The sequence below is a fragment of the Pleurodeles waltl genome, chromosome 5 (assembly GCF_031143425.1).
Source record: "Pleurodeles waltl isolate 20211129_DDA chromosome 5, aPleWal1.hap1.20221129, whole genome shotgun sequence".
Taxonomy (NCBI): Eukaryota; Metazoa; Chordata; class Amphibia; order Caudata; family Salamandridae; genus Pleurodeles; species Pleurodeles waltl.
Window position 1 is genome coordinate 990,433,669 of NC_090444.1, and position 26,511 is coordinate 990,460,179.

General features: G+C 43.4%; 1 protein-coding gene across 1 annotated transcript in view; it reads right to left on the bottom strand.

Moving 5' to 3' along the window:
* Positions 1-16,282, bottom strand: part of ARHGEF33 (Rho guanine nucleotide exchange factor 33) — a 487,983-nt gene extending 471,701 nt beyond the window's left edge. Inside the window, exons 1-3 of the mRNA XM_069236580.1 lie at positions 16,225-16,282; positions 15,340-15,389; positions 8,448-8,612 (exon numbers count right to left, since the gene is read on the bottom strand). Of these exons, the coding sequence (XP_069092681.1) occupies positions 8,448-8,612; positions 15,340-15,389; positions 16,225-16,282 (273 nt within the window). The remainder of the gene's footprint in view (positions 1-8,447; positions 8,613-15,339; positions 15,390-16,224) is intronic.
* Positions 16,283-26,511: the final 10,229 nt, after the last annotated feature.

The window sequence follows — 26,511 nt, forward strand, 5'->3', positions numbered from 1 at the left end:
GTCATGAAACGGGCGGCGGCATTCTTCTGGCATGGCGCTGCTGCTGGCAGTAGCACCACCTTACCGCCATCCGCCGCCATGACCGTAGCCGGAATTCCACCAGAAGGCTGGTCATATTATGGTGGACGGTACGTAGCCACGGGGATGGCCTTTTGGAGGCCGTCGCCGTGGCGGTAGGCGGGATTTACTGCCAATGTTATAATGAGGGCCACTGTCTCCGGTTCTCATGGAAAGCTTCTGCTAAGCACTTTTGACAAGACAATGAACATTTCACAGTTAGTTCACTCTGTCAACATTTTTATTAAACGCTAAGAAATACAGCTGCTGCATGAGGCCTGGCAACTAGGCCAAGACACTCGCTAAGTTAAGGCCTACAGTTAATGAGCTAGAACATACTCCATAACTCTTTATATGACACATTACTACATTAATCTGGTACATTTTCAATATTTCATAAGTGTTAACCATCAATTAGTACATTTCGTGAACACTGGTGGCCATTCTTTGAGGTCACATTTTCAAACGTGTGCATTCTTTTTCTACTTTCTTTTCTTTTCTACATAATTCAATTATTCAAATACATAAACATTCATTAATAATTTCTAATTAAGACACCTGCTTCAGCAGTGCCAGCCCTTTAATTCAATATATTGAGGTTCTTGGAGACCTCCCACAAATGACGTGAGGCAGCATCATGTTTTAAAGCAGCCCCGGGTGGGTACTCTAAACGCCCTGTACCTCCAGGGGCTGCTTATTTCTTAAGCAGCATTGACGACCCACCCTTTCCAAGTCGTCACTGGATGGGGAGAGGTCATCAAGCGTATCAAACCCACCCATCCCTGTGACCAGACGGGAAAGGGAGGGATCATTTATTCATTTTTTTACAGCATAAGCAAGTTACTACAATAATCGCAGCACTTTGTATTGTACTGTGATTACTACAGTAATGCTGCATTCTGTAAAAAAAAGTAGTTTTATCTAGTTTGACGTGACCTCACAGAGTCATGAGACTCATCTCGACCCTGTGACGTCAGTCACATGCTGCATTCTGTAAACAGATACACTGGGCATGCTTGTGCTAAGTGTATTTGTTAATAACATTTTTGCCATATTCTCAGAGTAGAGCTTTCACTTTCATCTCCTCTCTTAAATGTGTCTGGGAATAAAAACAATTCTAGCTTACGCAACAAGAATTTTCAGTTCTATTAAGGACACGGAGGCAAGGATTATGCTGTCTCTTTCTTTTACTAAACTTCCACAGCAGCCAATTACAAAACATTAAATGAAAAAACTACATTTCCCAATACAACATAATATCCTGTCACGAGCTCCAATCACCCATCGTGACCTTCGTCTATAAGAGTCCTGAACCTAAACGTCACATCCTCTTTCTTTGTATCACAGATAATCTTACAACAACTTGAACTCGAACTGTCTCCGAACACGAAGAAACACGGCACTGTTCTCTTGATATCGATTCTATGGATTAATTCCCTCCGGCAACAACTCCAAAACGCAACCTTCAAAGAAGAAAGAACCCAATGATCTTCTCACCGACACCAATCTCCGAAAGGATCTCAAGAATTCTTCTGATCAGAACCTGGAGAAATAAGAGTACATAATAATACTCCTCAAAGGCAAACTATATCATAGTCAATACATAAACATCTCTCCAACAAATCAAGGGAGGGCATAATTCTTTTATATAACAATTAAACAATTGATTATAACCTTCAATAAAACACTGGGCGGAATAATCCTCGCCTCTGTGTCCTCAATAGAATTGAAAATTCTTGTCGCGTAAACTAGAATTTTTTTTATTCTATGTCAGGACCGGAGGCTCGGATTATGCTCTTTTAAAGCTGATTAATAACAATAGATGCAACTTCAACCACAGGTTTAAAGTAAAATTTACGAAATGTGTTCTCAGAAGACCAGTCAGCTGTCTTCATAATATCTTGTAAACTAGAACCCAGATTAAATGATTTGGAAGCCGTAGCTCCTCTCACCGAGTGAGCTCCAAACTGCTCCGTATTAATACCTGCTTCATTCATTAACCATTTAACCACCTTGCCAAGGTGGCCGAAGTTACTGGCCTAAATGGCTTTTGAATAGAAATTAACAATTGACCATTCATATTCTGTCTGAACTCCTCCGTGGCCAACTCATAATCCTTCAAACATTGTACTACGCATAACTTAGAATTATTCGGATACCAAGGATAGGATACCGACCTGCAATTAGTTTTAGTCCTCTTGGAAATGGAAAAGGAAACACCTTCAGGAGAATATATTCTACCGGATAAGTCTAAGGCTTTAACATCAGAAACTCGTTTACAAGAAATCAAGCAAAACAACATAGTTAATTTTGCTGATAATTGCTTGCGCGATAAAAACTTATTACTAGGCCAGGAATCAATGAATTTTAAAACCACATTTACATCCCATAGCGTGCTATATTTGGACTGAGGCAGGTTAGCAAACCTAATACCTCTCAGTAATTTACAAACTAGTGGATGTTCACCAACCGGTTTACCATCATTAGGGGTATGACCGGACGAAATGGCTGACCTGAAATTGTTAATAGTTCTATAAGCTAGACCAGTGGAGGCTAGACTCGCTAAAAGGTTAACCACTAAATCAATACTTGACTCCACGGGATTGATATTTCTTCCATCACACCAACTATTCCATCTGCGCCAAGCAGAAGCATATCTCTTGTGGGTGCTGGAAGCCCAGGCCTGCTTGATAAAGTCCCTAGCTTGTTGCAAAATGCCTGGGGTTTCCCAATTTTTCCTGAAACCATCCATGCCATCAACGTAAGAGTTCCCGATGATACCAGAGGATGTTGAAGGCCCTCCGGACTCAACAATAAGCCCTGACGAGGAAGAATGAGCAACGGTAGCGCACAAGCTAGCTGGAGCGCAATAGGGAACCAGGGCTGAGACCTCCAAACCGGGGTCACTAGTATCAGGTCTGCCCTCTGCCTCCGAACCTGAGACAGTACCCTGGGGATCAATAGAAATGGAGGGAAGGCATAACCCCGAAATGGGGACCAATCCTGTAGAAATGCATCCGTCGCTGAGGCCAACGGATCCGGTCTCCAGCTGAAGAATTTCTGGACCTGGGTATTGAGGCGAGAGGCGAAAAGATCCACCTCGCAAGGGCCCCATATTTGTACTATTAGTTTAATTTTTTTTGGATCCAACCTCTAATCGCTGGCATCCCTCAGATACCTGGAATTCCAGTCTGCCACCGTGTTCTGGGCTCCTGGTAAATACTCCGCTACAATCACCAACCTGTGTTGTAGACAATAATGCCAGAATTCCTTGTCTAGCTCTGCTAATATCTTGGATTTCGTACCCCCTAACTTGTTGACGTATCTTACTGCTGACACATTGTCCATCCTTAACAGGATGCAACAATCCGTCTTGAGTGGGGATAAACTCCTTATCGCAAACGAGCCAGCTAGAAGCTCTAAACAATTGATGTGGAGGGATTGCTCTGTTGGAGACCAACGACCCCCTGTCACTACAGATCTGCAGCGGGCTCCCCAACCCCACTGACTGGCATCGGATTCTATCACTACCTCCGGATGGGATCCGAAGATGGCCCTGCCATTCCAGGCTTCCATGTGATGTAACCACCATTGAATCTCCTCTCTGACCTCTCTGGTCAACGGGATTAAGGTTGAGTAACTCCAACCTTGACTCACATATTTGATCTTTAACCTCTGTAGAGCCCGATAATGAAGAGGGGCTGGGAAGATTGCCTGAATGGACGAAGCCAGTAGGCCCACCAGTCGAGCAATGCTTCTTAATGAAATATCCGGACTTGTTAGAACGAACCTCAACTCCTTCTTTATATTGCGAATCTTCAGAGAGGGGAGAACCAATTGCGCTTGTATCGAATCTATCTTGAATCCCCAAAACTCTATTACTTGAGTCGGATTCAACAATGACTTCTGCGCATTGATAAGGAATCCCAATTCCTGCAATAGCTTGATTGTCCAGTTCAGATGTGTCTGTACTGTAGCTGGGTCCTGGGCCATCAACAGGATGTCGTCCAGATATATTATCAACCGAACCCCTTTGGTTCTCAAAAACTCCACAACTGGTCTCAACAACTTCGTGAAGCACCATGGTGCTGAGGATAGACCGAAAGGGAGGGCTGTGAACTCTAAGCATTGATCTTTCCAAAGGAACTGAAGGAATCTCCTGTGTGGTGGAAAAATTGGAATCGAAAGATAAGCGTCTTTCAGGTCCAATCGTACCATCCAGTCCCCTTCTATTAAGATATCTCTTAACATGTGGATTCCCTCCATTTTGAAGTGTCTGTACACTAGCCAGGAATTGAAGTCTTTCAAGTTCAAAACCAGACGGTGACCACCACCCTTTTTGTCTACGACAAATATGGGGCTGCAAAATCCTTCTGGGTGGAGTGTTGAAAATACGACCGCACCTTTGTCTAATAATGCTTGCACTTCTGTGTCTATAAAAGTCTGATTTTCTAGGGAAAATTTCATTTGAGGCTGAGGGGATAGCTGGTGAGGGGTACTGAGAAACTCCAGACGAAAACCTGAAACCGTCTGAAGTATCCAGGGATCCCCAGAAACTTTTCTCCAATTGTGAGCGCACAATCCCACTCTCCCCCCAAGAATAACCTAAGAAGGGTGTAGAAGTCTTACCAGAGTAGGAGGCGTCCTGGATCGCTCCTTGCTGCCCCCTGCGATGTCCTCTGCGGAACCTGGGTCTGCCACCTCTGTTCCGGGTAGGGTAGAAGGTGGTATCTGACTGTTCACTGGTCCAGTTACCACGACCTCTTGGGTAATAGCCTTGGGGACTGTTAAAGGAGCCCCGGCCAGACATTCGTCCACCATAACGTCCGGCCCAGGCAAAAAGGCCTCTTCTGAAAACCTTTTTCAGGGACAACTGCGCTTTGTCAAGCGTAGAAAAAGTAGAGCAAAACTTTGCCAGCTCCTTAATAAAGGAAGATCCAAAAAGGAGACAACAGCAGCTGGTCCAGCCTCTGAGACTGCGAGGTCCACCAACTTTGGGTCCATGCGCATAAGATTAGATTTCCTGCGCTCCGCTGATATAGCGCAATTAGTGTTGCCTAGCTGGCAAATCGCGCGTTGCGCCCAATCTAATAAGACATCCGTGTTCACCGGAGTGCCTGACTCTTTAGAACTAGCAGCTAAATCCAGAATCTTAGTAAGAGGTCCTGACATATCAAGAAGTTTGTCCTGGCAAGAGCGCCATGACCTGTCCAAACCTTTTTTCGGGTCTTTAGAGAACTTTTTTAAGAAGGTAACCATGGTCAGGTCAACCTCTGGGGTGTCGGCTACATTGTTATCTAAATTTAGGTCTGGGACATTCAGTCTTGAGGCGAGTGCGAACCTCTTTATCATAGCCTTTTTTCAGGTTATCGTGTACATACTGTGCCACCTCTGAATACGGTAGCCAATTAGAGGATCTGGGATGTATTATTTCAGAGGGGTCGAAGTCTAACAGTTGCGAAGAGGGGCGTTTCTTAGTTTTCTTGCTGGGAGTTGGCGTAGATTGGTCATCTGAACCTTGATCGGAAGAATCCCCAGCAGAGGAAGAATTATCTAAATTACTATAATTGTGTTCATCAATACGCCTTTTGCGTAGTTTAGCAAATGCTTCTGCATGTAAGTCCTCAGGGTCATCTTCATTAATAATATTTTTTGTTTTAGCCTTAGATTTTGAGGCGTTTTGAGGGTTGACTCCATCGGGGCTACCAGAGGATGAACCCGGGACCCAGCCTTGAGAGTGAGCGTATTCTAGAAGTTGCCCGGAAAAGGGGCCTAAAGCTCTCACCAAGGCATCATTAACAGACTGCTGCACTCTGGAATCGAGTGCCTCAACCAAATTAACCTCCATCTGGTCAGTCGTATCTTCAGGGTAGTACCCTGTTTCTTCCTCATTCCATTGAGCCATTATGAGTAGTAGTATCTACTTCCAATACAAGGGGGAGTGAGAAAACCCCTTCACAGGCAAATATAACTCACAATACTGAGCACTGTAATTCAAAAATAAATGGTGGAGGGAGCCGCCTGTTTAACACTCTAGGCAGAGCCTAATTGAATTTTACGACCCAGCAGATCACTGTCTGGGCGTCAGGGTCACACTTCTCCAGTCTGTCTCCCTCAGTAAACACAATTGCCCGAGTCGCGCTGTAATTTACGAGCCGATCCGAAGAGGAACACTTCAGAAAATGGATTGGCTCGTAAAATGCGCGTGCCGGTCAAAATAGCTACCGCCACTGAAGACAGACTGCGCGCAGCGCGCGCGGAGTGTTCCCGCTCCACTCCCCAGAATAAACACCGGATTTAATACTAAAATACAGAATTATCGATCTAATAGAGCGTGCGAAATCGCGACGCTAAAACAAATGTAAATAAACGTTTAAACACGCATTATTGACATAATAAAACACAAGAGTAGAATAAAATGGCACTTATCTGCTGCGAAGCAGCAAAGAAAGAGGATGTGACGTTTAGGTTCAGGACTCTTATAGACGAAGGTCACGATGGGTGATTGGAGCTCGTGACAGGATATTATGTTGTATTGGGAAATGTAGTTTTTTCATTTAATGTTTTGTAATTGGCTGCTGTGGAAGTTTAGTAAAAGAAAGAGACAGCATAATCCGAGCCTCCGGTCCTGACATAGAATTCAACGCCTCTCTGTATCATAGCGGTAGTCAGCAGACCAACCCTGTGTTCATCTCAGCAACTGGCAGGACAGATAGGGACAGAGCCTCTCAAACAGCCTGGCAAGATTAGTTTGAAACTGTTTTATTTCACAGATCTTCCTTTTCCTTAAGCACATTACATGTTCATATTGCAACCTGTACAGAAACATGGTTTGTTTGATTTAATAGACTGTAATGTTGTCCTAGCTATAGAAATCCAGGCTACATACATGACAGCTGTCTTCCTCTTCGTGCACTAATGGCACTGTCACTAGGGTGGGGGCAGGGGCACTATTAATAAAGCTTCTCAGTGAGGTGCCATAATGTGACATGATAATGTCAAAGATTGTACATAAATGCACTTTGAAATTTTGGAGAGAGTGCTCTTTTCCCCTTCCTGTCAAGTTCCACGCCTAAGGGGTAAGACTAAAGCTGGTGTCCGCATCCCCAGACTAGAAAACATTGTTAATTCAAAATATAGCCCCCTTGGACCCTGACCACCCAGCGCACTGTATGAGGAGCTGCATTTAAGCAGCAAGCACGCTAGCAGTAAGATGGCTGCGGAGAGCTTGCAGGTTGTCCCAAATATTTATTTGCACTTGTCACAATCAAATTTGGGTGCTGAATACAAAAATATAATCACCCACTTCTTGCCGAACTGGCTTCTGTCCTGATCATAAAACACTTTCTTCAGTCAGTGCAAGATCATAAACAAAAATAATTCTGGACCTGGCTGGCATACAGTGTCACACGTGGATCCAGGGAGGTGCTTTGCCTGCTGTTGTTTTCCTGCAAGGTGCCAGTATGTGGGTTGCTTTGAGACGGCAGTGGGCTCTGTCCAAAATGTTTTCAACCTCGGGTTCTGGTTGCTGGGGAATCATCACTGGCTCATCTCTCCTCTGGCTCCCCAGTCCCCTGACAGTTGCTGTTCATAAACCTAAACTTACCATCCTTCCTCGGGTCACCTGAGGCGTTTCCCCCAACTCTGCTCACTACATCTCCAGTATTCTAGAGTGCAGGACCAGCGGCGAATTAGGTACTGGCCACATTTACCTTAATAGATAACTCCTAGTTTTCCTTTATAAATGCCTATAAGAACTTTATTTTTGGCCCATTTTTCACAGAAATAGTGCTGAAGATTTCACCAAAATACACCAATAAAAAATCTTCTCGGGGGAGAACGCCCACAAATTCCTCTATAAACACTGGGCTCGCTTGATTCGCTCTCTACCAATACGCCCCACCACTTCCACCACCACCAGCCGCCACTGCTATGGGCCACAGAAAGAAAAGGAGGTGACCCAGGAAGTGACACCTGGCAAGCACTGTTGAATTAGAAGGCAGCAAAGACGTGATGTGTAATGGACTGGCGAACAGCCCCTTTTTAGTGGGTTTGTTTTGGATACACTAGGTCGCAAAGCGACAGTGCATGCATGCTGCATGCAAGCTCCTCCTACATACTTCAGCAGCAAAGGAGCACCAAAAATGGTAATTTTACTTACATGTTGCTTCTCAGTAGTGGTTTAAATGGGAGTACTTGCAGGAACACGTAAGTTGTCCTCTAAGAAATGGGCATGCAGATGACTATTCTAGTCGCACAGACAAACAGGACTTTGATAATAATGAAATGGGACTGGCCAGTTTTTGAGGTGAGGGAATGTATATAATACAACACATTTGTACCCATAATCAATATGAATAGAATGATGCAGATTTACATCATGTTAATACCTTTAAATATTTGAGCGAGTTTTTGACCTCCATCACTTTCTCTTCCATGGCACACCGGAAGCTCTTGACCTTTTCCTCCAACTCATACTCTCCATGTTGGATCCGGGATAGCTCCTGCATTGCTTCCGTGAAGCCAGATTTCAGTTCAGAGGCTAAAGCCTGCAGCTATAAGAAACATGAACAGAAACAGAAGTCAATTCATTATTTGACGCTTACTGAGGAATGGGTCACCATCACATTTTTGTAAGTACTAAATTAAACCAACACTTAACCATATTAAGTTAAGATGGTTATGATACAAGCCAGGAGAGATGTGTGGCTAACATAAGAATACCCCGTTTATGTTATGTTATGTTAAATGTCACATACAAAAGGTGTGCCATCGTGGCCTGTACAAACACTTGCTATGCTATCAGATACGAGTCTTTGAAATTTGTTATTTTTGTTAAACGTCTATCCTCATTTGATCTATCTCGTTCATTGATGCTGGACAATATCAACATGATCCTATTATAATTATTTAACCTTATACACATAATTTAATGTTGCTCATGATGTACTTGTTACCAGATATTATGACCAATGACATCTTGGAGGGCATTACATCATCAATGCCACTATGTCCTTATTATTTCATAAAGATCCTGAAAACAATAATGAAGTCCACCACACTGCCAGGACCATTGGAAGGCTTTTTCCACTCCAAGCAATATATAATTTATTTTCCACTGTCCCATCCTGTTTCTGCTGCTTTTAACAAGGAGTTCTGAGTGACATGAAGTAGCCAACGAGAGTGAAGCCCAAGCTGTCTATGCTGTCACTTAGAACCCAAGGTGAAAAACATCTCCGAAGTTCACTTTTTACCCATCTCTAATTTTACATTATGCTCCCCATAATCATCTGCCCCTGCTCTAAAACTACTACGCAGTGGCAGAGTACTAATATGGAGCAAACATAACATACTACTCTACTAAGAGTAGTAAAAAATATATCTAGCCCCTACCATCCATCCCTACCTCCACCACCATCTGTGTCCTTTCAAACCCCCCCAAAAAAAGATATTGTTGTAGAACCAGCACTGCACTGACAGGTTAGTCTCAGGGAGCCATGAGCAGCAGCCTGGAATTCACTTACGATGTAGCAATTTGTGTTTCTCACTGTTGCTATGTCATAGCAGTGAATAACCAGATTTAGAATCTGGTACTCATGATAGTGCTACCAATTGAAGCCATACACAACATAACCAAAGCTAGTTATAATGTATGATCCAACAATTATGCCATCCTAACCAAATAACATGACGACCCAACAAGGCACATATATACTTAGGGGCATATTTAAGAGCCCCTAGCACCACCTTAGCACCGCCATAGCTTAATTTTTTTAATGCTAAGGTGGCGCTAAAGTGTCTTTTCCAATGCACCATATTCATAAAGTGTCGCAATGCATGCATTGTGCTATTTTGTAAACCCTTGCGCCACATTATGCCTGCGCCAGGCATAATGTATGCAAGGGTGGTGTTCCAGTGATAGGAGGCTGCAAAACTGGAGCAGTGAAATTTAACAGATTTCACTGCACCATTTTTGGCATCATTTTTAACAGCTGCTCAGAGCAAGCGTTAAAATGATGCTACCTATGGGCCTCCTTGCACTTTGCATCAAAATCTTTGACGCTAATGTAGCAAAGCGCCACTATAGCATAAAAAATGTTGACGCTATTGTGCTAACGACCGCCATGGTGCACTGTATCAGAAATACAGTGCAACCACGGTGTTGTTAGGTGCCGGTAGGGGAGTGCAAAAAAAGTGGAGCATCAGCTCCGATGTTCCTCTTTTCCTTAAATATGGGCCATAGTTTGTACATTGCAGAAATAAAGCACATTCTCTAACTTCCACAACATGCAATAATATGCATATTTGACAAATTTCACAATACCACAGTAAAGCACACTTTTACCCAGTTTGAACATTGGTGTAATAATGTACATATGTGTCCAAATTCTAACATACCATATTAAGGCACATTTTACATCCTCTTCTTCCATCCTCATTCCATTCCTTACTATTTGAGTGAAGGTGTCCCTACTGTTAAGCTTTTTTAACTCACAGTTTATAGGTCAAAGGACTTCCTGTAAACCCTTTCCTAACCCAAACCTCTTTCTGTTGTTTTTCTAGTGCCCCATATGCTGTTGAAGCTGTGGGTGGTGGCAGTGGCACTTCCCTGTACAAAGTTAATATGCTGATTCAGGTAGGAATTTCTTCATTGCTTATGTAGTTCTTCCAGTGCAGGAGCCTGAACTATTGTTTGATTTAATATCATGAATACCTGTGTAAAATGCCACTGCTTGTGTTTAACTGCCTTTGGAAAGTCTGGCATTCTGGTGTGACTTTCGAAGATTTGATTTACAGAACGGTGATGAGTGACAGGTCTACAGTCCTCACTGGACCACTTATTATTTTTCTTTCGTGGCTGAGTGGGCACCTCTCAACACATCTATAAAGTGGTTGCACAGGCGCTACTTATTATTGCCTTGTTAGCAGTTGCTTGGGTGCCCCTCTTTCCTGCGGATAGCTACTGCAAGAGTATTGCTGCCTTTCTTTATGTAGAGGCTGCGAGGGCACCATCTCCTTTTTTAGGTCTCGGCTCTAGATGGTGCACATGTGCTGTCTCCAACCAAGACATGCTGTATCTACTTCATGGGCTTCAGCCTGCCTATAGGCTTGCCATTTGCTGGCAGCGTCGTCTATTCATTTTGCACTCTCTCCATTTGACAAGGGCATGCATACGTCATGTCTCTTCTGGGGTTTAGCCCTCCCAGAGTGCACCACCTAACTACTCCTCAACATCCACTGTGGCCATTTTCTTGGCTTGTTTCGGGACTACTTTTTCATTTTGTTAAGAGCGTTTTTCACCAGCGCTTTTGTTGTCCTCAAACTCTTTGACCTTTTCTAATGGGCTTTAACTTTGCCAGTCTCTCTGATGCCTGAGGTGTACCCAACCCAAATAGAAACATAAAACAAATTATGGGCCACCTCTACATGAGGCTGAAGCAGAGTACATATAACTTTATTTCAAGGCATGGCACAGAGCACGAATATGTTATTCAGGTGCTTGATCGTGGGCACTCGGTAGGTGGCGCTGACAAGAACAGCCTCACTTACTACATTAGTGAAACGTTTCACAATGTTAAACAAATCCTCTTTCCAACCCATATTTTGAAAGACACTATAGTAATTTCTGAGACTATTGTGACATGAAGCTGATTAGCTGTGGCTTGCTGTTGCTGCTAGATTAACTAGCAGACAGTGGTGTAAAAGGATTTGGCTTAACGACCAGAGCAGCAAACTTTGGCGCTGGGGAACTAGGTTCGAGTCTCCACGTCCACTCAACATCCTGTGATTTTGGGAAAATCACTTAATCTCCCAATATCTACCAAACTTAAATGTGTCTTTGTGCAATGTAACTGGTGCTCATGTAAACAATACCTTTGGGTCGCGTTCACGCTATGGAAAAAAAAGCACATCTCATAAACAGGCAGTGCAGCAGGTATTAGGCAAGGCGATTGGAATTAGGCAGCAGTGGAGGGCACAATTGTGCAATATTATGTGGTGCTTTCTATGACGTTTTTATGATACTGTGTTGACATTTTTTTTTTTTTATGTTAACCAAGATAAATTGTTATTTAATGCCTTATTACAACAATCAACAGTTGAAAGGTGGTCAATTAAATTTTGCAGTCACGTTGCACGAATAGTGCTAACTTTTGTATCCATTAGAGCTAGATTGTTTTTTATCTGCAAATTGGAGTGGCTGCCGATCATCATGGCCATGAGATGGCTATCCGGGAAACTTCCAAAGTCCATGCAGACACATGACCTCTGTGTCAGACGCGGCTCTTCTGTGGTTGATGGAGCAGACGAGGGTGACCCACTCATTATCATGTATGAGTGACAGCCTCTGACTTTATCATCCACTAATGTGTCCATGCCAGGGAGCCATACTTTATCCCTTAGCCCTGCTTTTGTCTTCACCATGCCTTGGTGACCTTGTTGGACAGCCAGATCAACAACTCAAGTTCAAAGGTTCTTTGGTATAATTGTTGGAAAATTATTCTCTCTGAAGGGTTACCTCACCCTTTTTGCCTTCCTCTTTTTATGACCTTGTTTTTGTTGGCTTTATGACTGAGCACTTTATCACTGCTATCCAGCGCTAAAGTGCAAGTGCTCTCTCCGTAAAAAACATGGTAACATTGGCTCATACCCAATTGGCATATTTAATTTACTTATAAGACCCTAGTAAAGTGCACTACATGTGGCTACGGACCGAAAATTAAATGCTACTAGTGGGCCTCAGGCCTGGTTGTGCCACCCACATAAGTAGCCCCTTAACCATGTCTCAGGACTGCCACTGCAGAGCAGTGTCACACTGCCATGTTGTCCTGGTAGAAAAACCCTCTTGCCAGGCCTAAACTTTCCCTTTTTATACATATGTCACCCTTAAGGTAGGCCCTGCATAACCCACAGGGCAGAATGCAGTGTATTTAAAAGGCAGAGCATGTACTATTAAGCTTGAGCACTGATGTCCCTACCTCCATCTGAAACAATATATGTGTCAACCCAGGAGGATTTGCAGGATCATCACATTCTGACAATATTGTATATGCATTAGACCTTGTCTCGGGTGCCTTCCGCCCGACACTTGTAGGGAAGACGTCCTGACAAGTGGAATGAGAGAAATGTAGATAATCTATTTAACTGTATCCTATTTATAAATGTGATAAACATGGACCTCACCCTCAAATATAACAGAGCACTGTACCACAAAAGAGTACGCACAAGGAACAAAATTAGAACTAGAAATAGAAAAAGAAAAAATGCAACCAGACAGAAGATAGACAGGGTTCAAACCATCCAGGGAAAAGTATGCAAATTAATACCCTAGGATCTTTGAAAAGCCCTGACAAAAGACATGCATTTTGAATATTTTACGAAATAACTGTTTAGAAATATAAATTACCAGATTACAATATTATTTCCCCACCAGGTTAGTGGTGGTAGTCTTGTTCAAAGGTCCTGCATGAAAATCGCCATCATTGCCACAAAAGGTGCCAAACGAGCCATTTTTACACCATTACCATTACTTTTGGCGAGTATTGTAATAATCTGACTCACTTCTTCTCAAGGAATTGACATAATAATTGATCTTGTTGTTGAGTGTAAATAGTGATGTATCTTGGGCCAGATAGTTGCTGATTACCCCCAGATGGTCTTGGTATCTGTCCTAGAAGAGGTGAGAAGTGTTTTTTTAAATGCCTGGGCAGTGGTTGTGGCAACCTTAGTTTGTCTGTGGAATAAAGTATTTAGGTAATAGTATTAGACTCCATCTTTTTGTTGATTTTCAGGGCCAAAGCTTGCCAATATTTTATGTTTCCTCATATTGTCACAGCCTTAGGCTGATTCTTTGGTTCCTGATCCTGCATTAGAAGCTTGGCAATCTCTTCACAACTGTTGCTACCTAGGTCTTGTATTTGTGTCACATGAGCATGCTACACAACAGCTGTTCCGCTTTGAGCTATCATACATGAACCTCAAATTTATTAATGTTGGTTCTCTTTTCACAGGATATTCGGTTAACAAATTATCTAATTGTTCCCTGCAAGAATGCTTTCAGTTCTTCCGAGCAACAATTAAGATTTGCTCCTGAGTGTCCGTTAGTTAGACTTTTTACCACAGCCACAAACATTACATTTGTTGGTGTATAAGTGCTTATATAGTTCCTGACGAAAGGGGGACTAACTTGAATCCTGATTCCTCTCATAAGGGCAAAGCCAGACTACAAAAGCAGCGTTCAAGGATAGGATGGTTAACTTAAAAACTACATTTTAGTAAGATTGCACTTAAATAGCTACGCTTAATTAGCTATCTCATGACGCCGTATCTAAATCCAATTGTGGTGTGATAAGTACAGCAAAAATGTATGCTCTGGACATTTCACAAATATCACCTTGAGATTTTGTAAACCTAATTTAAAATCAACCTTATGAGTTCGCGGGAAACAGTCAAGGACTACCTCAGTAACTTCTATTTGAAAATTAACAGTATTCCATGACACTTGTAATATCAGCTTCTTCATTTTCAAATACTTCAAATGCTATGCTGTTGGTAGCTAGAGTATGTCTAATCGCTCCAAAACAAATGTTTATATTTCTTTGTTTATAGTGCCTTACCCACAACTCCCGCTTACCACCTTCCTGCTCTCATCTCTTGTCTATTGGTTTTCATAATCCTTTGTAAATCGGTTTTTATCTGCAAGGGATATCCTTCTTCTGTTCCATCCCCTGTTTATTGTTCTAATGTCACTTGGAGCCGTGCTATTTAAGGAACTGAGCTAACTCAACACTATTCTAGAGTGTGATGTGTTGATTTAGAGAAGTGTATTCTATGTGAAAGGGAGTGGCTGCCATGTTGACTTCCCTGGTAACAATACAGAACATCGTGGTTAAATGTTCAAGTTACAAATTATTTCACAATTATTATGTGTGTGGCTGTAACAGTTGCTAAACAGGGGAGAGACAAAAACAGTGAAACTAGAATAAATCACCTAGACGGTGGATAGTCAGTGTTGGCTTGGAACACGTGAGACGAGCATTGCAAGCCTTATTGCTACGAAGTGTTATCAGGTCCTCCTTGGAGAAAACCAACATTTGCCCTATTAGTAGTGAGTTTAGATCCAGCCAAGATGCTTTGTGAATTCTAAATAGAACCCCTAGGCAAAGTACATGCATCCTAAGCCCTTGTTGCACTTCCCTCCCAAACCCAATGTATTATTAACAGAAATGGTGATCTGAATACTATAATCCTTTAAAAGTGTTTAATATATCGTGGAAGCTTTACCTGACAAATCTGTGATTGCACGTTGATCACTGGCACATTTTCACTCTTCCCTGTAGGAACAAAATACTGGGTCAATTAAAATAATATATTTTTATTTCTATGTGTGTAAATGCCGGTTCATATCTCAAGGGCCTGCGTGACTCAAGAGCAGGGAAGCAAAAAAGGCTATAACACATTAATGCTGTCCTTGGAAGCACAGGAGCCAGATACTAATGTGAGCTCGTTGAAATGCTGAACAACTTTGCTTTAGACTTCGAGTTTCAGAGGGGAGAAAGAGGAGACAGCCAAGGCTTACTCTTGGAGGGAGGTATGGAGAAAAACTTCTAGCTCCTGCACCACATGTATCACCTGCAGTAAAAGTAATCTCCAGGCACTGTTAATCTTTTGTAAAAAGATATGACTTTTATTATTGTTAAACTAATATCCTAAGTAAGTTATCTAGGTTTCATGGCATCAACATTAGTCTTCTGAATGTGTTTCTATAGCTACTCTGTATCTGGCCTGTGGCTCAATGTTATGCTTGCTGGTTAAGGAATGTCATCACGGTGCTTCTCCCTACAGGTAGCCAAGTACATGATCTGGTTGTAAGAATTCTATGGGACTGATTCAGTCAGTGCTTAATTTGTAAAAACACATTGCCTCAGTCATGCTGCCAATGATAGTAACAACATAACTACTAACCATCACACTCCTACAAGTGTGTCAGTTTGGACTATTTCAGGTTTCCAAACCTATAAGAATTGTTTGGGCAGCAGGGAATAGTAATTTGTAATGTATACTGAATTAATAATTAACTGTTGTTGTGATCATCTCTAAATTAGCCAGAAAGCGCCACCTTGTGGCAGACTGTCATAAGCACCAGTGTTGACAATTAAGTGCTTGCACCAAGCACTGGAAACCACCAGCTCAACTTAAGCACTGGATTCAGTTCTTGCAAAGTCATGTCATGCGCTTTCACAGGTGTCTACCACAGGGAACATTCAGCTCTTGAGCTACCAGTCACAGGCAAGATGTCAGGCCACAATATTGTTCTGGTGAAAGGAACATACAGCAGCAGAAAAGGGGTACATAAGCCTGCTGATCAGCACAAGTTGCATTGAAGAATGAGAGCAGACATCTCCTGAGGCAGGATTGGGGTATAGTTCACTGACTCACATAGGCTCCAGATTCAGAAGAAGTGCAGCAGTGCTGGGAGCAGTACGAGTTCACCGGCCACAGTTGAAAAAGTGTGTTAAATGCAGGGTGCTCACCAGTCACAGAAGTGTGCCAAATGTGGTGTGCAGACACAATAGTTTCATAGTAGCATCAATTGCACAAAAAGGAGCCTTGTATGATCATTAGAAACGTCAGAAGCGTGTTGATCACAACATGCAAGCATGCCAGCCTCACACGATCATTCATTATAGAAGAAGTTCATACATGCAGGCATGGAAGAAAAAAGCAGTAGCAGATACTAGGTGCACGGATGCTTGCCTCACATAGTCATGGAGTGCAAAGGAACTGCATTGGCAGGTAGAGAGGAGGCTGCAGGACTCAAATGACCATTGAATGATAACATAGGGTCTGGTTTAGAGTTTGGCAGATGGGGTTACTCCGTCACAAAAGTGATGGATATCCATTCCACCGTATTACAATTCCCATAGGATATAATGGGATCATAATACAGCAGATGGGCTATCTGTCACGTTTGTGACGGAGGGACCCCTTCTGCCAAACTCTAAATCAGGCCCACAATTCTTATATGGGAGCAACAGACTGAAGGGCGCTGGATTTCAGACCGCTCACAGAGAACACAAGTTGGACTGGGCAGCAGTTTCATGGTCCTGGTTTGGCAGGTTCTTCTTACCTTCTCATGGAAGGTTGCTGAACTGTAAATATTGGCTCTAACAGAAAAAGGCTGTCCTCTACATGGAGGGCGGTTCACTTCGACAATCACTTAGCAAAAAAGTTCCTTTCTCACTCATGGGATAATGTCTTACCCCCATATGGTAGACAGTCAAGATTTATGCCTCTGGTCCTCACCTTCTTATTTATACTGGTTTGTAGAGCTGCATGAATAAAAGGTGAGCACTACACGTGCTGCTGAGTCAGCTTTTCCCCAGGACAGTGAAGCTGTCTCAAATTCAATTTTAAATTTGCCAAATCTCCATCTCAATACGTTTCAGAAAAACTGTCATCCTTGGGTTGTGCAGTGCCATTCAGATGACTTTCCTCTGAAAGCAAAAATCACAGGAAGCCAGGGTGGGACAGGCAGTGCCTTTTGGCCATTCCCTTGTGTAGCCGTTGCTCCAGCTATTTCACAGGCTGACCTGCTGGACCTGGTTCGACTAGGTCCAGTGAACAACAGATGGTTTCTCCTTTCAAGACGGGTAGTCAAACCACACAATGGCACCCGTATTAGGCTTTATATAACATTCATTCAGTAGAATGAGAGTAGTAGCCTAGGATGGGGTGTGGAGGGAGATTGGAGGCAGCTGATACTAATAACCACCAACCCTGTGGGATGTTTTATAACCATAGGGGTTTCATGAAGACAGAGGGAACCCTAACATGGCTACCCCATCTCACATGTACCCCAGCACTCTGATGCACACTACACTTTTACACTTTCATTCAGGCAAATGAGGGGAAAATGCTATGACATTATACAATGATTTACCAGGCAGGGACTGTAGGCTGGGGTAAGGTAAAAAAAAACAGCACCCTACCACTACAATGACCTGCCACGAAATATTAGTACAGTGAGTTTTTAAAGAACAAAGACTACAACTATTTTTGTGACCTGCGTAAACCATACTCAGTCATCATCATCCATATCCAGAGGAAGTGACTTCCCTGCATTTCACAGCATCCATCTGTAGAGGAACTGGCATGCCTCCCTGCCATCTCACCTACTTCACTCAAGGACTGAGGGTGTCTCACTTGACCTAGGCATACAAAGGCAATGGCAGTGCCTATTTGGTCCAGTTAGAGTGAGGAATGTCCTTGCACCAGAACCCCTGCTCCATTGCGATCTACATCATAAGCTTGAATCATGTGCCTCATTCAGCACCAAATACTGCCAATCCCCACAATTACACTGAGACCTGGATTACACTCACACTCACATAGCATCATCACAACAAAAAGATCCAACCTCACACACATCCCACTAACTACCAGGCATCCTCAAAGTTCAGAACACACATTCCAATTCATGTGCATTAATACTGGCTCTGCAGTACTCCAGGCACTAGACATTGCAGCCCTCATACCTCATCACCTATCATAAGCTTGATGCCCTCTTCATCAAAGAAACATGGCTCACCCCCACATTCTCTACATCCGTAATTTCCTTCCCACAAGTTTCATCCATCATATAGACTGTAAATATAACAATGGAAGAGGCATTGTTGTCATCCTGGTATAGCACCCTAGGTAAGCAAGTGACACTTACCTTAATGGATCATCTGATATGCCACTTCCCACTTTCTGCTACTCAGACCGTAGCTTCCATCTCATATACTGGACTGGACCTCACCAGGCAGAACAAGGACTTAATTGATTCTGGGATCTCCTCACCACCTCATGGATCCCACACACCTACATCACTCTCTTGGGTGACTTCAACCTTCCATACAGAACAAGTTATGCATTCCTTAACCTTATTGATACACTCAAGGCTTCATTTACAAGGCTTGTGGTGCAGGGTGAGGCAGCAAGTGCCTTGTTGCTTTGCCCTGTGCCACTGGGAAAGGGCAGAAATGCACTCTATCTACAAGATGCAGTGCATTTCTGTCCTCTCCCTCTGTGTTGCCACACAAATTGCTGCCATGCGCCAACGCAGGCACCCTTACACCATGGTGCAAGGGTGCCTGCACTGTGGGGATGATTCTTTTTGTGCAGGGAGGGACATCTTCCTGCACAAACACAATCACAAGAGGTGTTTTCCTCTTTCTATGTGTGCTTCACAATGCAGCATACATAGAAAGAAGAAACAACGGATAGAAATAAAGATACTTTTCCCCGCTGTGTCACTCTTATGCCAACCCTGAGGTAATGAGTGAGATTCCTATGCCACCTTTAAGGTGGCATAATATTCTCATGCATTACCAGACTTCGAAATCTGGAATACGTCAGATTTCTTCAGGTTCCATGTGTGTTGCGTGGGAACATCCCAAGCATTACCCATAGAGCCGCCTTTCATGCAGTGTTGTGTGTGAAAGGGGTCTATATTTACAAGGCCATGAAAAGCCACGCATGGTGACTTTGCATGGCCTTGTAACTATGGGATGGCACACACAATACACTCCGGTGGCGCAGTGTGCCAATGTGGTACAGCACATCACACAACCTGCCCACTCTAAAGACCACCTCCTTCATCTAGCCTTTGCAACATCATCAACAATCAGTTCAAACCCTCTGTACCTTGACCAGACTGATCACCTTACCATCACTAGCTACCTGGTTAGTGCCCTACCAAAGAACTGAAGTCAATACAAAAATGAAGAGCAGAATGTCAGACCCTTCTTACTCTCTATCAACAACCAAATGCTTGAACTCATCTATTCCTCTGTCATCTCCACATCCGAGGTAAACACCCTTCTAAACATCTTGAATATTTTATTGGAAAAGTAATAGAACATCCAGAATCCAACCAAAAATCACTGACAGAATATCGGAAACACAAATATTGTGTGGACATAATATTAAGTCAAAAATATTGTATTCCAAAATATTGAGAAGGTATCTGTAAATAGGTAAGTATAGATTTATTATTCTTAACTTCACATATACCTGCCTGGAAGAGATATATATATATATATATATATATATATATTGTCAAGGTACATATATGTGGAGTTATATATAGTAAGACTTTACTTACCTATAGAAACTTACCTTCACAATATTTTTGTCCTCTAACTTTTTGACATAATATTCTGTCCCACGACGTTTGGGCTTCCGATATTCTGTTCAAATATCTGCAACCAAAACACACTAGCGCAAGTCAAAACTTTCACCAACCTCCTATTCCAAAGACCCTGCTGACAATATAAGCTCCATTTACAGACTGAAAAGAAAATTAAAGAAAAGCAAAATTGTCAATGACGCGCACTCACATTGGAAGGACAGGGACTCCAAGTCCCAGACTGCTGCTCACCTGTTGGAGGCGGAGCCAGGCGTTTTTGCGCCAACTGATGCCTTAAACATCGCACACTTGCCCCACAGCGGGGGACATTTACTGGAAGAACAGGGACTCTAGGTCACAGATTGCTGCTCACCGGTTGGAGGCAGGGTCGCCTTCTTCATTCCATTGGGCACCTTAAATATTGCACACTTGCCCCGCAGCTTAGGATGCACACTGGAAGAACAGGAACTCTAGGCCCCAGATTGCTGCTCACCTGTTGGAGGTATGCCAGGCTTCTTTGGGCCATCGGGCACCATAAACATCACACACTTGCCCACACTGTGGGATGTGCACTGGAATGACAGGGATTCTCGATCCCAGTTGCTGCTCACCTGTTGGAGGCGGGGCCAAGCTTCCTTCACTTTCAGGTACCTTAAACAACGCACACCTTCCCCATAGAGCATGGCATGCACTGGAAGGACAGGGACTCTAGGTCCCAGGTTGCTGCTCACCTGTTGGAGGTGGTGTCAGGCTTCTTCATGTCATCAGGCACCTTAAACATCTCACACTTCCCTCACAGGGTGGGATGTGCACTTGAAGAACAGGGAGTCTAGGCCCCACATTGCTGCTCACCTAATGGAGGTGAGCCAGGCTTCTTTGTGCCATCAGGCACCATAAACATCGCACACTTTCCCCGCTGCGCGGGCCGTGCACTGGAAGGACAAGGACTACAGATCCCAGATTGCTGCTCACCTGTTGGAGGCAGGGCCACGCTTCCTTGTGCCATCAGGCACCTTAAACATTGCACACTTGCCCAGTATATTGGTATGTGCACTGGAAGGACAGGGACTCTAGGTCCCAGATTCCTGCTCACCTGGCTTCTTCGCACCATTGGGTGCCTTAAACAGTGCATACTTGCCTCACAGCACACAATGTGCCCGGGCGCTGCTCAGTCCAAGAGTTGACACGTCCTGCACCAGTCATCGACCGGAAGAGGCTAAGCTGGGCCATCCCCCTTGGTTTCTTTGTGCCATCAGCAACTAGTGATTGACTATTACTGGGGGGTTTAAGTGGGCCTGATATAAACTAATTCAGTGGAAATGTTGAAGCAAAAGTTACTGGGGGATAGGGAAGCCTCTCCTAAGAGGCAGCATGGCACCGCTCTGGATTCCTTTCTGGTGCGTGCCATCAGGGTTACTGATATTGAGATTGGTGGAACGTTGCCTATCGATGGAGATGGGTGAGTCTCCTGTGCAGCCTCTGGAGCTGCTATTGACTGAGGGACTGAATATGACATTTGTGGTTTCACCAGCCGACCTCCTATGCCTCAGGGAGGATGCCACCATCATACCCTTGGAGTCCCCCCCTCCCTATTACAATGTTCCTGCCAGGCTGACTGCAGGGAACATTGTAATAGAGCGTTCCTGCAGGTCAGCCTGGCAAGAACAGTGCTACGGAATAGGACTCGGGAGCCGAGTCCCATACTGTAGCACAGAGGGGGACGAACAGCACCCTCAGAATGAGCAGTGTCAGCAGTGCAGACAGTGTGCATTCTGACTGTGCTGGGCAGGGGGACCCCTCTGTGGCCCCCTGCACTGGCTTTCCACAAGTCTTTTCATGGTGGGGTTTCTGCCAGGGGCTGCTGAGTTCAGTGCCGCCATGGCTTTTTACAAGCCTGACCGCCGCCACCCCATCGGGATCTATGATCTTGACGGGGGCGGCAGTCTTTAGGCGGGTCTGCCCGCCAAGGTTGTAATTGGGCGGTCAGACTGCCTGGAATGTGGCGGTCTGACCGCCAACGGAAGTGAGGCAGTCCTCGGACCACTGCACTTGTAATGAGGCCCTTAGAGACTCTTCTCACTCAAAGTAGCCATATGGTTGCGGTGACATCCCTAGACCTGCAGGCCCCCCAGACTTCTCCTCAACCCCTAATTTCTAGAGTGGAAGGGCCTCCGTAAAAGAAAAAAAAGAAGACAAAGCACATAGGTGTGAAAAACGCCTGAGAACCAAAACAAATAGCGCTGTAAATGCACAGAGTGCTACGACTGATATGTCCACCCCCTTTCATTGTCTCACGCAGCTAAGATTCCCATTCCTGAAATCCCTGATCTCACATTGAAACCACACTTCGATTTCATATTCAGTAAATTCGAGATTATGTTGACAGAAAGCCTACCTTCAATTTTGGATAGTAAGCTGAAAGATGTTTTGTTACTGCTTCGGAATTCATATGACAGTATGAAAGCCTGTGGGGGTCATTAATTGGAATCTGACAGGTAATGATTCTACAGTACACAGTTTGAATCATGTTCTCCCCTCAGCCATGGTGGCTCTCACGTCACTCATCTTACTGCCCCTTTAACATAATTCTTCCAACTACGATTAAAAGGGGACCTGACACTGGGACAAAGGAGCTCCAGTATGAGGATACATCAAGAGGTTGCAATGTTATATCTGGTGAACCTGATAAAAAGGGAACTGTTGGTATGGAACGGTGGTGCCAGCTCAAAGGCACTAAAAGGGGTTCCAGCTCTGTATCTGGTGAACTGACTAAAACTTCTACAAGATTGCGAGTTCACTCTAATCGGGTTACATTGGACCTTTCCCCCGAATGCTGCCTTACATGGCCATAATAACTAATGTCCCTTGATTTGGCTGTAATAAAGAGGAGTCGACTGACCAGGTGAAGAACAATGTCTGTCATTGGTTAGCCTGAAATACTGATTTAAAAAAATTATGATTTTCAGGACATTTTGTTCATCAGAAGGGTTGGGTGGGTTGGTTCATCGCCTAAACATATAAATGGCGGCTGAATTATAGTGAATTGTAAATACTCTAACCTCGCAGAGCGATTAATTGACTGTGGCACTGAACTCTATTGGGAGGGGAGGAACTTGGCATAGGTATTGTTCCCCTGGGGTATTTTTCATTTCATCGCCCCTATCCAAAAGCTTCCTCTGGAGGAGGTCCTGTCCCGAACAGGATTATGCTGCAATACAAGCCTATAATTTCAGTCCATAACACATTCCAGCCACTCTTGACAATTTAGATTGACACCCAAAGGGTGCCTATAAGTATCACGTGTTGGCCCAAGTAGAGATTCCCCAATACAGATAGGGTGGTGACAAAGTTAGAAACAGTGGTGCAGATATCCTGCTAGAAAACCTACCTCATTTCTTATCATGTACTGAGGGTAGTAGTAAACCCTCAATCGAGAAGCTGTGGAGATGCCTTTATTGCAGGCTATAGACCATCGACCTCAGAATATACCACAGATTAAATCAGATGACCAACACCTCAAAGTGATCTCTTGGAACATTGCTGGATTGAGGTCTAAACTGAATGATCTGGAATGTGCTGAGTTCATAGACGGGTATCATATATGTATGTTTCAAGAAACCAAGGCAAAATAACCAAATTTTAGAGTGGGCTTTATTAATTTCAGTGTTTGAGCTAAACTGTCATCAGCAGGTCGTCCAGCTGTATGTTTACTGGTTTGGGTAAAAACAAGTCTGGCCTGTAAAATACAAAGTTCAATATACAATCTGCTGATATGTTGGTACTTGATGTTGAAACATTTAGAGGGAAGTTTGTGGTAGGGTTGATGAATATTTACAATCACTTTAATAGTCTGAATCAGGACTCTGTAACACTCTCAACCTTGACTACATTTCTGGAAAACACAGATAGAGGGAATTGCCTCATTTTAACTGGAGATTTTAATTTGTCATATAAGCCAATAGACGTTATACAAGATCTTGTGCAAGAGGAAGAGGTAAAAATGGGTATAAAAAAATTACAGATTCCCTCACTTGAGAGATGCTCGAAGGTTGTCCAGCAAGTTATGTCCCTTACCCAAGCTTATGGCCTATGTGCATGTAATTGGCAGTTGACTTCAGATAAAGGATCATCTTTTACTTTTAAAAGAGCAAACACTCAGTCTACAGTAGTATGGACTATATTATGGTTGATTGGGACCTGTGGCACATGGTTCATGATAGGATAGAGATAGATCTGATAGCGAGGATAACACATTGTTTATGGAATTAACTGATATCCCCTACTTGACTAACAGTAATTGCTGTTGTTCACTGGATCTCCCTATAGTTTCTTCAAATAATGACAGGAGGATAAAATGGCCTTTTGTACAATCTGACAGGGAGTCTCTAGCTGGCATTTATAGGAAAGTTACTTTGACCTTAACCTCGCTTGAGAACTCTGAACAAGATAATTTGCAAACAAATTAACTAATTTACTTATGTCCATCAGGCAACATCTTTGTAGAAAATGTAAAACTATCTAGGTTAAAGGATGCGCTGTAGTGAATCCTAGTTTGTTTTAATGGGATAAAAGGAGTTGGCTTAGCCTCTGGCTTGCACACTCGTGCCCCCGTCACCTAGGGACTTTTAACCTACTTAGCTTGCTCTTTCCTAGCCAATTTAATTATTTAATTAATCTAAGATGGCTGCCTTGTTTATAGTTAGGCCACTTGTTATACTTTGCATTATCAGTGCCACCGCGCTAAGGCGTCAAGATCAAGCAATAAAGACAAACAAACAGTAGGTGTTCACACTTAGGGATTTTCCCTCTCTATACTTTCGAGGGATTGTTTATATTAATTGCCGTCCCAAGCATGTCTGTTATCTATTGTTTGGGAACACACCTACGTCAGGGGTCCTGGTAGATCTGTATAAATACATCACACTTTAGACAGATAATCAGAGGGATTCTGACCAGAGGGCATCGCCACCATTGCTGATACCGATGCTGCATGTCGTCTTGACGCTGACCCAGTCTTCGTGTCACTGCAGAGTCTGAGATGGAGACCTCATTCCAAGGTAACGAGGGTTAGGGGCTCCTCTCATGGACATGGCATTGGCAGATTAGGTTTAACAAACCCAGCTCTCCTTTAGGTAGGAGGTTAGGCCTATCACATTAGGGTATTAGGGCATATTACATCTCGTGTGTCTTTTAAATGCATTGCAAGATGGTGGGAGTCTTTGTAATAATGACTCTCGTCTTCACAATTCTGTTTCTTGCATTATTCATTATCCTAATCATTGCAGCCCATGCAACATATCGCAAATTGCAGTTGTGTTAAATAAAAACTATTGAAACTCTACTGCATCTTTGTCATTGCCTGTGTTTGTATGAGACATGATATATCTGTGAGAAAGGGGTAACCACGACACTCCCTTAGATGTCTTATTCTCGAGTCCATGCGTAAAGGCTGTCACAAATCACCTTTTACTATTGTGTTTCTGGTAAGGTGCTGCTAGTGAGCCGGTAACGTTGGGACAACAGTTGCGATTTGTTGTAGGATAGGCATAGTCGCCTACAAGCAAAAGTACTGTCATCCTTCAACCAGCAGTCTTGCCTAGGGCAAGAGTCCAAACTACGACAGCGCTGTGTTATAGTGAAAAGTGTAAATTGGCAAGATCAGCTTTAATTACAGCTATACAGAGTGACAATAGTATTGCCACAGTAGAGGGTAGGAGGGTTTATAATAGGACACAGCCACATGCCAGGAGATGTTGGGAGGAAGATCACTGGCATGAATTAGTTAGTGCATTGAAAATGCAAGAAAGACAGTTATTTTGGCATTTGTTGTCCAAAGGGGTATTGTATATTGTCAAGGAATGGGATTTGTTTGTAAAGCCTCATGTATGGGAACAACGTTTCTCCAAATCACGCTCATAGGCTGAAGGGGAAATAGGACCTGACTGTGGGAGGGAAGAACAGCATAAGCCTCAAGATCCAGTGGGAGGGGAAATAGTAAGCTTTAAGCTGCCTGAAACTATAGCTCCTACTGATAGCATGAAAAGGGGAAAAGCACCAGGAGTCGAGAGAATCCCCAGAGACCTCTATCGTTCAGAGCCGACCATCTGGGGCTACATACTTAATACAGTTTTTAATGCTATAGCCCGTGGTACAGAAATACCAGGTACATGGAAGGGTGCTGAAATAATTGCATTTTACAGAAAAGGGGACAAAGGGAAGCCTATAAATTATAGACCAATTAGTCTGACAGATACCAGGTAGAAAGTCCTTAGCAAGCAAAT